General features: G+C 33.1%; 2 protein-coding genes across 3 annotated transcripts; one reads left to right on the plus strand and one right to left on the minus strand.

Annotated features, from left to right (window-relative positions):
- Positions 1-1,224: 1,224 nt before the first annotated feature.
- Positions 1,225-7,286, minus strand: LOC110423168 (receptor-like protein EIX2). Of its 2 annotated transcripts, none has more exons than XM_021437318.2 (2): positions 4,166-7,286; positions 1,225-1,438 (listed from the first exon to the last, which is right to left on the minus strand). In XM_021437318.2, exon 1 carries the CDS (start codon positions 7,149-7,151, stop codon positions 4,182-4,184), a length of 2,970 nt encoding a protein of 989 aa, XP_021292993.1. In that variant the 5' UTR covers positions 7,152-7,286; the 3' UTR covers positions 1,225-1,438; positions 4,166-4,181. The 2 variants fall into 2 exon arrangements, with proteins under 2 accessions (XP_021292993.1, XP_021292994.1); XM_021437319.2 differs by lacking the exon at positions 1,225-1,438 and having other exon boundaries at positions 4,021-7,035; positions 7,115-7,285.
- Positions 7,287-10,668: 3,382 nt separating this feature from the next.
- On the plus strand, positions 10,669-12,021 carry LOC110423606 (putative clathrin assembly protein At4g32285). Its single transcript, XM_021437869.2, has one exon. It carries the CDS (start codon positions 10,669-10,671, stop codon positions 12,019-12,021), a length of 1,353 nt encoding a protein of 450 aa, XP_021293544.2.
- Positions 12,022-12,091: the final 70 nt, after the last annotated feature.

The raw sequence follows: 12,091 nt of genomic DNA on the forward strand, positions 1-12,091 counted from the left end.
CAATTTGGTGCAAAATATTTTCTTCTTTTTGGTTCCACTTTGGATAATAGAATTAATTAAGTACCTTCCTAATTTGAATTAAATTTTATTATTTTTTAATTATATTACAACATTTGAAATTTATTTCAAATTTAAATTGAACTGTGATTTCAAAAATATAAAAGCTTAATTTTTACATATTTTAATACTTTCTTTTGAATTGAGCAACTCAGAGAGAAGTAAGAGGTATCAAACATAAAGCTAGGAAAACATGAGAGATGTTGAAGCGGATTACGAAAATCTCTCAACACTCTTATCTTTTTTTTTGGTTTATGACCAATAAAATGTCTCGTAAATTTATTTAATTCGGTGTGGTCTGTATGCATCGACATTTTATTATAAACAACTTTCTTAACTCAAAAAAGAAGTTATTACTTAATTTAGTTATTATATATTATGTTTTCAACCAGATAGATCAATAAGAATTGAAAATTATATGATCCACAATTTAAAGCAAAAATTTGTAACATTGAGTTATTAGTGTTTATACTAAAAGATGTGGTGTTTGTTATTGTTGGTTAATGGTTGTAGACGAGAATATAGTTATAACACTCTTAAAACTCTTTTAAGGATAAAATTATAATTAATTTTTCTGAAATTGAAGTTTATAAGAGAAAGTCAATGAGTTACTAATATGACATTCATAAGATATCTTGTCAATGGACCTCTTATTGTATTTGAATATTTATATGGTCGTGATTATTTATAGCACTTATAACAAATTAGTTTTCTACAAATCTAAATAGAAAAAATAGATATATCTAAATAAAATTATGATGCTTTTCATTAATGTTAATTTTTTATAATAATTTGATTTATGTTATCAAATGTTGGACAATAATAATCTCTTTTAATATTAATGATAATCTTGATGAAATTTTGAAATCATAAAAATTGACAATAATAATGTTAACTGATTGAACCTTAAAAGACTTATATCATATTGAATATAAATTATTGGATTATTCAAAGGAAATTTATTCTCGATTCAACGGAAGTTAAAGTTTGATGACGATAATGAGATTGCTCATTCTACTAAAAGCGTCGAGATTTACAAATTGGTTTTCTATTATGAAAGTGGTAAATCGTTAGAACACAAGGAGGTGAAGAAGATTAGATAAAGATGTGATGATCGTGGGTGATGGCAAGACTTTGGTTTAGAAATGAGCCTGAATTCGTGGTTTCAGTGGGCTCCAGCTTTAGGATCATTATTCTTACGTATTCGGTTACGAAAAAGTCGTCGGCGTTGGTGTGTTACGCGACTAGGACATCAGCATCACTTTCACTTGGCAAAAAGATTCCCAATGACAAACATGTGAATTCACCAGTTACCATGACTTCACTGTACAACGACACATCTGCTCTGCCGTGTTTCTTCAGCCACAACTCCGCAATTACCCTGGAGTCAATGGCAAGGAAATGTAATCATTATCCGGCATTTCTTTTGTTAATTTATAGTGTATTTGATAAATGATTGAAATTTTTTAAATTATTTAATTATTATATTTTTTATTTTTATTTAATTATTTTTAATAATAACAAATAAAATATTTTCATTTATAATTTATAATTATAATTTTACACTAATTTATTAATTTTTAAAATAAATAATCTATTTTAAAAAAATATTTTTCATTAGACATATAAGATCAGTTGTTAGTGTATTATTAAAATTTTTGTTAATTTAATGATATGATAATATTAAAAAAATTATTTTTTTTAATTTTAAAATTATTTTATATAAATTATAATTTTTTGGTTTTTTAAAATTTTTTCTCTCTCACAAAAAAAAATTCTCTCCCTAAGAGAGGGGAGCATCCATCTGGTGCTCTCAAGGGTGCTCCCCTCCCTTGACCAGCCACATTGTTTAGGAGAAAAAAAAAAGATAAAAAAAATCTTAATCTTTTCATATTTTTTATTAACAATATTTATATTTTTGAGTTCTATTATTTATTTCAAATATTAATAATTTACATGAAATTATAATTAAAAATTAAAAAATAAAATATTTTATCTAATAATAAATTCTTCGCAACTTGAGTTTAAGAATTTCACTTTTTCTTGTTTTCTCTTTAACATTAGAACGAGTCCTTGATGTTGGCATTTGGCAAATTTCATTTTCACAATTGTTGGCCGTAGATGACTGGGATCATGTACTAGGGGGCGGCTTGACTATTGTTACGGAGTTTGTTGGGTGAATTAATGTCTCCATTAATAAGGATGTACCTAGTCCCTTGTTAGAAGACAAATTTGTATCAAAAGATGAATTATTGTACTTATAAGCTTTTCTTAATGCATCATCTTTGGATCAATGAATGGATTCATAATGTAACAATTACTAATAATTTTGTCAGATTAATAAAATATATTAAGCCTTTTCTTGAAATAAAAGTCTTGTTGCTTTCAAAAAAAAAAAATTGATAAATGCATGTAGTTTTTTAATTCAAAAAATGGATTCAAATCAAGAGCTCTTTCAAATTCATGTCAACAAATACTTTAGTACGTCCTCAATGTATGTATACAAGTAGTCATAATCGACAGTGTCATTAACTTTCGTTATATTTACATTATGAAATAAGAGTTTTTTGAGGTAAAATAAAAAAATAATGTTTTTTATAAATACAAATCAAAGAAAAAAGATTTTTTTTTGGATATGATAAAAATGTAGGAGTTCAATTACAAAAACCGAAATAATTTAAGCAAAAAAAAAAATAGTGATTACCTCCTATATTTAATTCAGCAATGTTTAAATTTTGAATTTTACATATTTTTCATTTTCTACTTGAATTAATTCTACCAATCTTTAAATATGATTGATATTTTAAGTATTAACTAAATTTTACTGATTAGTTAATTTTTTTTTGATACAAGGGTTATTTGCGAAAATATAACTTAAAATTCCCGACAAGGGAAGACAAAAAATATTAAAACTTATAGACAAGTCTTCGTGGTGTGTAGTCATCCAGTTGGTACATTAATTAGCTTTACGATAAAGGTGAGTTATTGAATACTCTCAATTTTGATAAATCAATTCCTTAATGTTTCTTAGTAAATGAGAATTCGGGTCCAAAGATGACAAAGGGTTTGCAAGTTTTCAATTAAGAATTTTATGAATTTCACCTAAGGAAGCCTTATACAAATGTTAATTAATCTTACTATTTTCATTTTGGTCAAAAATCTAATGGCACAACCTATGACAGGATGTAGCAAATGTGCAAGCTAGTGGGAGGATTATTGAGTTTGGCTAAGTGATAAGTATATGTAAAAGGAAATAAAGAAAGTATGCAAAAAATATTAAAAAAGAAAAATTAGGGAATGAAGAAATAAATTGAAAGAAAAAGAAGTGAAAGTCAACTGTCCAATAAATAGCTCTAAAGGGATCTTGGCAATATATGTTAATTTACTCTTAATTAAATCAAATTAAACAATTAGATCTGATATCAATCAATAAATCATTGAATTATTGAATGATAGATGCCATCTTGAGTTTGTATAAGCAAACATTTGGTTTTATATAATATTGGATTCGACAAACAGTTTGTGTACTTCCCCAAGCACTTATCTTACAAGCTTTTATCAAATTTCTATTTGTATAATTAACTTCTATTCAATTCAACTACCTGATATGGTAATTTCTTTTTCTAGATATAGTTTATTCTTAAAAAAAAAAGCTAGAAAAGTTATGGGTTTATTATAGATATTTTAAATAAAAAATAAAAAAAATTCATACTTATTAAAAAAATACCATTTTTTTCTTCATTGAATTTAAAATTAAAATTACGTTTAATTTATTGATAAAGGAGTTTACTCAGGTTCAATTTGCTAGTTGAAAATTTTAATATATACATATTAGATATTATTTTTTTATTGATATGTTTTGAACATGAGATACATTTATTTATTATTAAATCAAATACTCAAATATCATATTAGACACTTGATGCTGAAAAATATTTGAATGCATGCTTCTGTCTTAAATGATAGTCGAAAATTAAACTACGTGAATTAAAATATTTAAGCTAATGAAAGTTTACATGATGGGGAAAAAATCCAAATAGAAATCTCAACACTTTTGCTACAAATATATTTAAACTAGAAACAATCCACGATAAGTGAAAGATGCTACCTCTTCACAAGGGATCCTAGTTCCGTTTTCCCCTCAATTTCTTCAGCAAGGGTGGCACATTCACCGCATAGCTAACGTAAATTCTATCCATCATTTCATCCACGAACCGGAAGTAGGCATGTCTCCAAGACTTTTTGATGATCAAAGAACCACACACAGCCCAGAATCCCACTATAAATCCCATTGCCATTGCGATGTAGAACCAGAGCATTGCAGGCGTATTATCATCATGATCTTTAATGGGATGGTCATCGCTAGTGGGTTTTGAGCATTTGGTTGGTAATGGAGGCCCGCAAAGTTTCCCGTTTCCCTCATAAATGGAAGGGTCATTCAAGGTTTGGAACTGGTTGACAGAAGGGATTTTGCCAGACAAGTCATTGTAAGATAAGTTCAAATGGTTCAATGATGTCATGGATGACATACTTGCAGGGATTGGGCCTGAAAGATGGTTGCCTGAGAGGTCAAGAGTTTCTAACAGTTGCAAGCTTCCGATGTTTTCTGGTATCTTTCCTGTCAATTGGTTCCTGGATAAATTTAAGGTACCTAAGGTTGAGAGGCTTGCTATTCCTTTTGGGATTTCACCCTGTAGATTATTTCTTGACAGGTCTATGATGTTCACGAGATCAAGAATCAAGGTGAATTTAAGTATCCTTCCTTTAACATAGAACTCCATTTCATCCAAGTAGGCAGGACGATTACCGGGCTTGAAAGGAGTATAAGAAGCCAAGTTACGCAAGCCCCTTAAATTGCCTAAACATGGCGGGATTTGTCCGGATAGATTGTTACTTCCAAGGTCCAGGATATGGAGATCAACGGGATCACACAAATTTTCAGGAATCTTTCCACTAAACATATTGCCTCGTAGACTTAGTATTGACAAGGATGGTAGCACTTCCCCCATCCATCTGGGGATGTCTCCAGAAAATTGATTATTTGCAAGGCTAAGTTCAGACAGACTCCGGCAATTCTGTAAAGATGACAGCTCTCCAGAAAGACTGTTGCCGCTCAACTTCAATGTATAAAGCCAAGGCAGTGAGCAAATTGAGCTTGGAATGCTACCGGATACATTGTTGTTTGAGAGATCTATGGCCCACAAAAATTCTGAACTCTCCCAATTAGGTATCTCTCCGGTGAGTTGATTGTTTGAAAGAGATATAATTTTTAAGTTTTCTAACTTGCTTATGGATGAAGGGATACTACCATTAAGAGAGTTCTCAGAAAGATCTAAAGATTCTAGCATCTGCATTTGTAGACCAATGTCTTTTGGAATAGGTCCTGAAAACAAGTTTTTCCTCAAAGAGAGAACATTGACATTAGAACAGAGGGGAAGTAGGCCCTCGAATTGGTTAGAACTTAGGTCCACAGCAAACGCATCGGGTGCAAATTTTAACGATCTGGGAAGCTTCCCCCTCAATTTGTTGTTGTAGAGATCCAAATATTGAAGCTGTGGACTTAGTTGCCAAAACCAATCAGGAATTTCATCTGAAATGGCTGCTTCCGCGAGGATTAGAGACTCCAGTTCCTTCTGGGTTTGGAGCCATGCGGGAAACTCTGGACCTATTCGACAATTACTGATGGAGATAGATTTCAGGCTAAAAGGAGGAACCCACTTCTTCGGTCCCACATCAAATTCCAAGGACGTGTTTCCAGATGATATGGTAAAGTATTTCAAGGCTTTTAGGCGGAGGAAATGAGTCTCAGATAAGACACCTCCCCAATAATTACCGTCAAGAAACAATCTCACCAACTTACTTAGTTGTCCAATACTTTCAGGAACAAATCCATCTAAGTTGTTGGCAGAGACGTCTAATTCCTCCAAACATGACAAGTTCCCAATAGATGCTGGAAGTGAACCTGAGAAAGAATTATTGCTGACTAGGAGACTTCGCAAATGTTTAAGATGTCGCAAGGTCTCAGGTATTTGTCCGCCTACATTATTGGAATACAAGTACAACATTTCCAAAGCAATGTTGCCACATTTCGATAAACCATCGACAAAGCTGTTCAATTTACCATTAATCTTATTTACCGATAGATCTAAAACCCGCAAGTTACAAAGATGTCTCCAATCAATGTCACTCAAAGAGTCGTTGATTCCATTGTACCCCAAGTTTAGGCTTACAAGGGTACTCATGTTAAACAACCAACGAGGTATTGATGAGCCGAAATTATTTTGTTGAAGGTTGATGACCAGAATGGAACTGAAGTTAACAACTGGAAGAGAAAGGGGCAAGTTTTTGAGGTCGCAGCTAGGGAAATGCAACTCCTCCAGAGAAGGAAGCTTATTAACAGCTTGCAACCAAGTGGTCGATGCCAAACTCAGGTTCACGTAGCCTAGATTTAGGAACTTCAATGAAGAAATTTTGGATATCCAATTCAAATCAGAAACCCAAATGGTTGGGGGATAATTGTCAAAACCTGAAGATGCTTGAAGATCAAGAAAACGCAAGTTTGAGAGATTTCCAAGATGAGGGGGAATCAATCCAACAAAGGAGGACAGAGAGAGATTAAGGTAAGTCAACTTCTCGAGTGAACCGATGAACTTTGGTATTGAAGTGTTTTCAAAATTGTTCAAGCTTAGGTCCAAGTAATCTAAATATTTCAATTCAAGCAATGAAGGATTTAGCTTACCGCCCAATCTTGAATCAAAAGTCGGTAAAGGACTGAAATCCTGAAGGAAAAGCTGGTCGTATGGGCTTCTGAGATCAAGCTTCGTGACACGCCCTGTCTTCTTGTTGCAACCAACACCAGACCATTTGCAGCAGTCCTCACCAATCCACGAAGATAACCGGTCGGAAGGATCTGTAAGATCCTTTTTGAACTTGAGAAGTGCTTTCATTTCAATCTCACTGCAACTTTTTGAGAAGTTGCTGGAGTGGGGATGAAGCTCATTAGCTTGGACGGATGTAAATTCAGGTAATAAATGAATGAGAGCGAGAATAACAGTACCAACAAGAGTAATCCTGCTGCCCATATCTGCCTCCATGCCCCCAAAATATCCGCTCAATATCAAGGTAAAGGTATGGTTTAATGAGAGAAAACTAAAGAAACATGGGATGAGAACAAGCAGATGCCTCGGGTGAGTTGCCCAGCTAAGGTGAAGGGTGGAGACTCCTCTTTAAAGCAAGCAAAGTCATCGTTAAGTCAAGGACAACGGCCTTGGCCCAAACTTTTTTGACAAAAGCAGTCGAGTTTTATATGATTATAGATATAGAAATTTGTATGACATGTCAAAATCAGATAAAAATTATTAAATAATTTTTTCTTAAGATGTTTAATAAATCAAGATATCAATTATAATTAAGTTATCATGTTAGTATTTATGAATTTATGTTTTCCATTAATATAATAAGATAAATAATATTAACAGAGGGATTCATCTAAACTCACATGATAATTTTTAATTAGTTTTAATATTTTATTTATAAATGAATGGACACTTGACATATGTCTAAATCATTTATAAAAAAATTTTAATTGCATAATGATTTTTAGTCAGAGTCATTGGAAATTTCCTGTCAAAGTCGACGAAGACTAAATATGATCTCTGTCTGGACAGTGGAAAACTGCCCAAATGCCTTTTTCCTATTTTCCCAACTTGAAAACCCAGGGAACAAGTAACTTAGCCAAAAGCATTTGTTGGACACGTTTTGATTAAATTTAAATGATTAACTTTAATTAACTAGTGACTGATTTTTGGTATAATACTATATTTAAGAAAATTTAAATATATAGATGCTAACTTATTCTCTGGGTTACTTGAGCTGTTGAGTTGGACCCAAAGTTCAGTCCAGTCAATTCCATGTTGACATAGATGCTAACTTATTCTCTGGGTTAGAAAAAGAACTAGGAAATTAAAGTCAATTTGTCCGAAGGGCCTTTTTAACTGGGCAATGCATGCAACATATGAGTTTTCAAGTTTGGAAAGTCTTCCACCGTCCACGTAAAGATCATATTTAGTCTCCGTGGACTTAACAAGAATTTTCCGATGACTTTTAACGCAAAAATCATTATGTAATTAAATTTTTTTTCATAAACAATATAAATACATGTCAAGTGTTTATAAATAAAAAAACAAAATTAATATGATAATCTTTAATTATATATAATTAAAAATTACCATGTGAGTATACATGAGTTTGTTCTTTAATATTATATATCTTGTCAATAACATGGGATGTAGTCAACAGTTAAACTCTAATCAAGCTTTGAAGAACCAAAGAAACGATCAACTTGACCTGCATACAAACGGGATGAAGTCTCTGTTGCTCTTTTTATTACAATTAGTGCGTCTCTAGAGATAAATTTTGGTTCACGATTTTTTTTAATGGAAGAATTTTGGTTTTGTAGAAGAGTTGTAAATAAGTAAAAAGGATGTATTGAAAGTGAAAAAAAAAAAATACTTGAGTGATGTGGCAGATGGTAATGAATAAAGTGTTGAGAATAGGTAAGTGAGATATTACTAAAATGAAAAAATATTTAAGGCATAAGTAAGCATCAGAGTAAGGTAAAGAAATGTTCAAGTAGAAGAGAATCCAAGTGGGAATACTTAGAGAGAAAGAGTGCTAAATCTGAATCTCTATTTGCATCTATCAAAGAAATCTTGTTCTGTACTGGATAAATTGTCAAAGTTCTATTAATAAAGTAAGAAGAAACAGTTACTTAAAGAACATATTTTAATATGCATAATGAGTAACAGCTAGTATAAAAAGTTTTAATGTACGTAATGAATAATAATAATTTATATGACTAATTAAGAGTGGTGGGTTTTCCTAATGGATGGTTATTGATGAAGTGATGAGACTTATTTGTGGGTAACAGGGAAAAGAGAAAAAGCATTTATAGTTTAGGAAAAAGTTAAGGGAAAGATTTTTTAATTTTGTATCTGAATTACTAAATTAAATTCTTCATAATATTTCAAAGTGAAACTAATCCGTGAGCTTTATCAGTTGTTTCGAATTACTTTTATTACTCTATTTATTATTATGCTTACTGCAAAAGAACTTTTAAAAAGATAATAAATTGGTAATGGAAATCAAGTATCCATAAATTTAATGTCAACGGGGCAAAGTTTGCATGGTATGATTCAAGTGCTCTTGTAGGAACAACATTCAAGAGCTTCACTGTTGCGTTTACAGCCTCGACCCTGAATGCTTTTGGAAGACTCTTCTCAAACAACAAGGAAAGATGTTTGGAATCTTCTAAAGCAAAGTTGATGCCAGATGGTTTGGCTAAGCATGGGGCTGATAGGGAGCACACTTTGCTCAAGTCTCTTAACAAAGTTTGAACGTTAACTTAGCATCTGTTCAAGGGATATTTGATCTTGCCTGTGGTTGGGTTAGATTTGGATGGATTTGGTTGGACAATCATTTGGACCTTAAAGGAAATATTACCTTTTGGATCTTTCTCTTTTCTGTGGGTGGCAATCTCTGATCTTTTAGTAGAACCATTGCCTAATTGGCTTGCTTTCTAGTAGAAGCGATGCAGCTGTTTTTAGAGTTAGAGAGTTGGGGATTTTGAGACTTTTATTTACCTTAGGTTCCTTTTCTTTCCTTAGTTTTTTTTTTCAAAACCAAAAAAAAAAAACCCAAAGACTACACATTATATGTGTATGTATGTATTTTACTTATTTGGATAGCATATACCTATTTTAGTTTTTTAAATTATTAAATAAAATTACTCAATAATCAAAATATCTTTAAAATTTATTTTGATTATCAATTTAAATAATTTTGATAACGGGTCAAATTGCTAAATTGATTCGATTCGGTCAATTAATTTGAACCGAATTATATATTATCCTATTTGTATCCTTATATGTAATGTGGTAATTGATTGTTTAGATGAAATTAGACAACTTTAATTTAGTATATTCAATAAAGTCAAATTGGTAAGATATTTTTGAGGTTTTGAACATCAATCAATGATATAGCATATGTATCTCTAATTGTTTTCCCATCAATGGAAAAGTAGTACTTTGTTGTCTTTCACTATAAAGCTTTGTTATTAACATGTAGTACTTCACATTGATTCTCCATCGAAGCTGAGGCATTCTAAACTGTACCATCTAAACTCAAGATAATAATTCGAAAACAATGTACATTGTATTTGTCCCTAAGGACATGCAAGAACCAGGGAGGTTTCCTTGGTACCTTTGTCATTCTTTGTATATGTATGAAGCAAAAGACAAAAAGGAGCAGGAGTAGAGCTCACCTTATTAGCCTAACAATATCCTAAGAAGAATCAATCACAGAATAGATGACTGAGGTCTGAGCTTTCTTTCCCAACCTGTTGACAACAACATTTTCTTGCATATTTTTAGTTGGTATATATAAAAACAAACACTTTTCTTGTAGTTGTAGCTTGGTTTCGGTCATTTCGAGGGATACTAAGTGTAAACCTTGGTACCCTTCTTTAACATAACTAACCTTAAATAACCAATTCCTGCCCTCATGTTCATGCATTTCGACCCCAAAGCCCAAAGGTCTCTAGGAAAGGAAACCATGAATAGGCGGGTGCGGCAAGTTGTCACTGCTCTGAGAGAGCACGGGAGTGTCAGCTGCGCTAAAATTGCCACAATTGCAGGGTTTTGCAATGTTGAGCTTATCATTGTGAAGGCAACAACCCCGGATAGCTTGCCACTGCCTGACAGATATGTCCATGAGCTCTTGAAAATATTCTCCATTTCTCCTAATAGTTGTCGTGCTTTTTCACTTGGTTTCTCCCGCCGTTTCGGAAAGACTAGAAGCTGGCGAGTTGCACTGAAGTGCTTACTCCTTCTACACCGGCTGCTTAGATCATTGCCTGAAGATAGCCCCTTTCGATCAGAAATGCTGTGGAATCGGTCATATGGTTTTATCTCTTTATACCCTTGTCGTTTCCAGGATGCTTCCTCATCCGCTCCCGAGAGTTACACCACGTTTATCAGATCATATGCACATTTGCTAGAGGAGTCTCTTGGTCGCTTCTCGTTTGATGGTAATCTAATTTACAATGAAGATTTGGAGAAGACGGAAAGTTTACCAGAAAAAATGAAAGAAATTGCAAGGATGCTTGAGATTTTGCCACAGCTTCAAAGCCTGATTGATCGAGTTATGGATTGTAGACCAACCGGGGCTGCGGCCAAGAGCTTTCTGATCCAGTCAGCAATGAAATACATCATTCGAGACAGCTTCATCTGTTACACCATATTTAGAAGGGACGTTGTTTTGCTGTTGGACAATCTCTTTCAAATGCCATACAGGAGTTGCATAGCAGCTTTTGGGATATACAAGAAAGCAGCTCTGCAAGCAAACCAGCTGTGGGAGTTCTATGACTGGTGTAGACTTATGGGATTTTGTGGGCGTCATGAGTATCCCTTTGTGGATCGGATCCCACAGATACAAATTCAGGCTCTTGAGACTTTCATCAACGGAATGTGGCAGCTAACATCACCATCATCACCGACGACATCACCATCATCATCAGTTATGGATTCGAGGTCAAGTGCAACAGAAGATGACAGAGACAAACAACTGGTTGTGGTCGGTACTTTTAAGGATAAATTCGAGGACAGTTGTCTTCCTGAAAAGTTTGATGGAGATGAGGACAGGGAACCATTGATTCAGCTAGATGACGATGAAACTGATAGCTGGGAGGATATATTGGAAGCTTCAGTGAATCTCTCTGGTGTTCAGGGAAACAACTTGCTTTTATACAATAAGGGATTCAACTACAGCAATGGAAGTGACAAGGATGAATGGAAGATACAAGTGTACAATCCTAGTGCACCTAATCCTTTTCAGCAGCCTCCCGGCATGCAAATTAGTTATGCACAATATGCAAGCAGCGACCCAAAGTGTCCCTGGCCACTGTGATGCATGCCAGAGTTTAGATTTCTAAGTGTCAATTTCCTTCATTAATGTTTTTTTGAAGGGGATTTTTCCA

Source organism: Theobroma umbraticum, unplaced genomic scaffold (assembly GCF_002168275.2).
Source record: "Theobroma umbraticum cultivar Fairchild unplaced genomic scaffold, ASM216827v3 scaffold_20.0, whole genome shotgun sequence".
NCBI classification, from domain to species: Eukaryota; Viridiplantae; Streptophyta; class Magnoliopsida; order Malvales; family Malvaceae; genus Theobroma; species Theobroma umbraticum.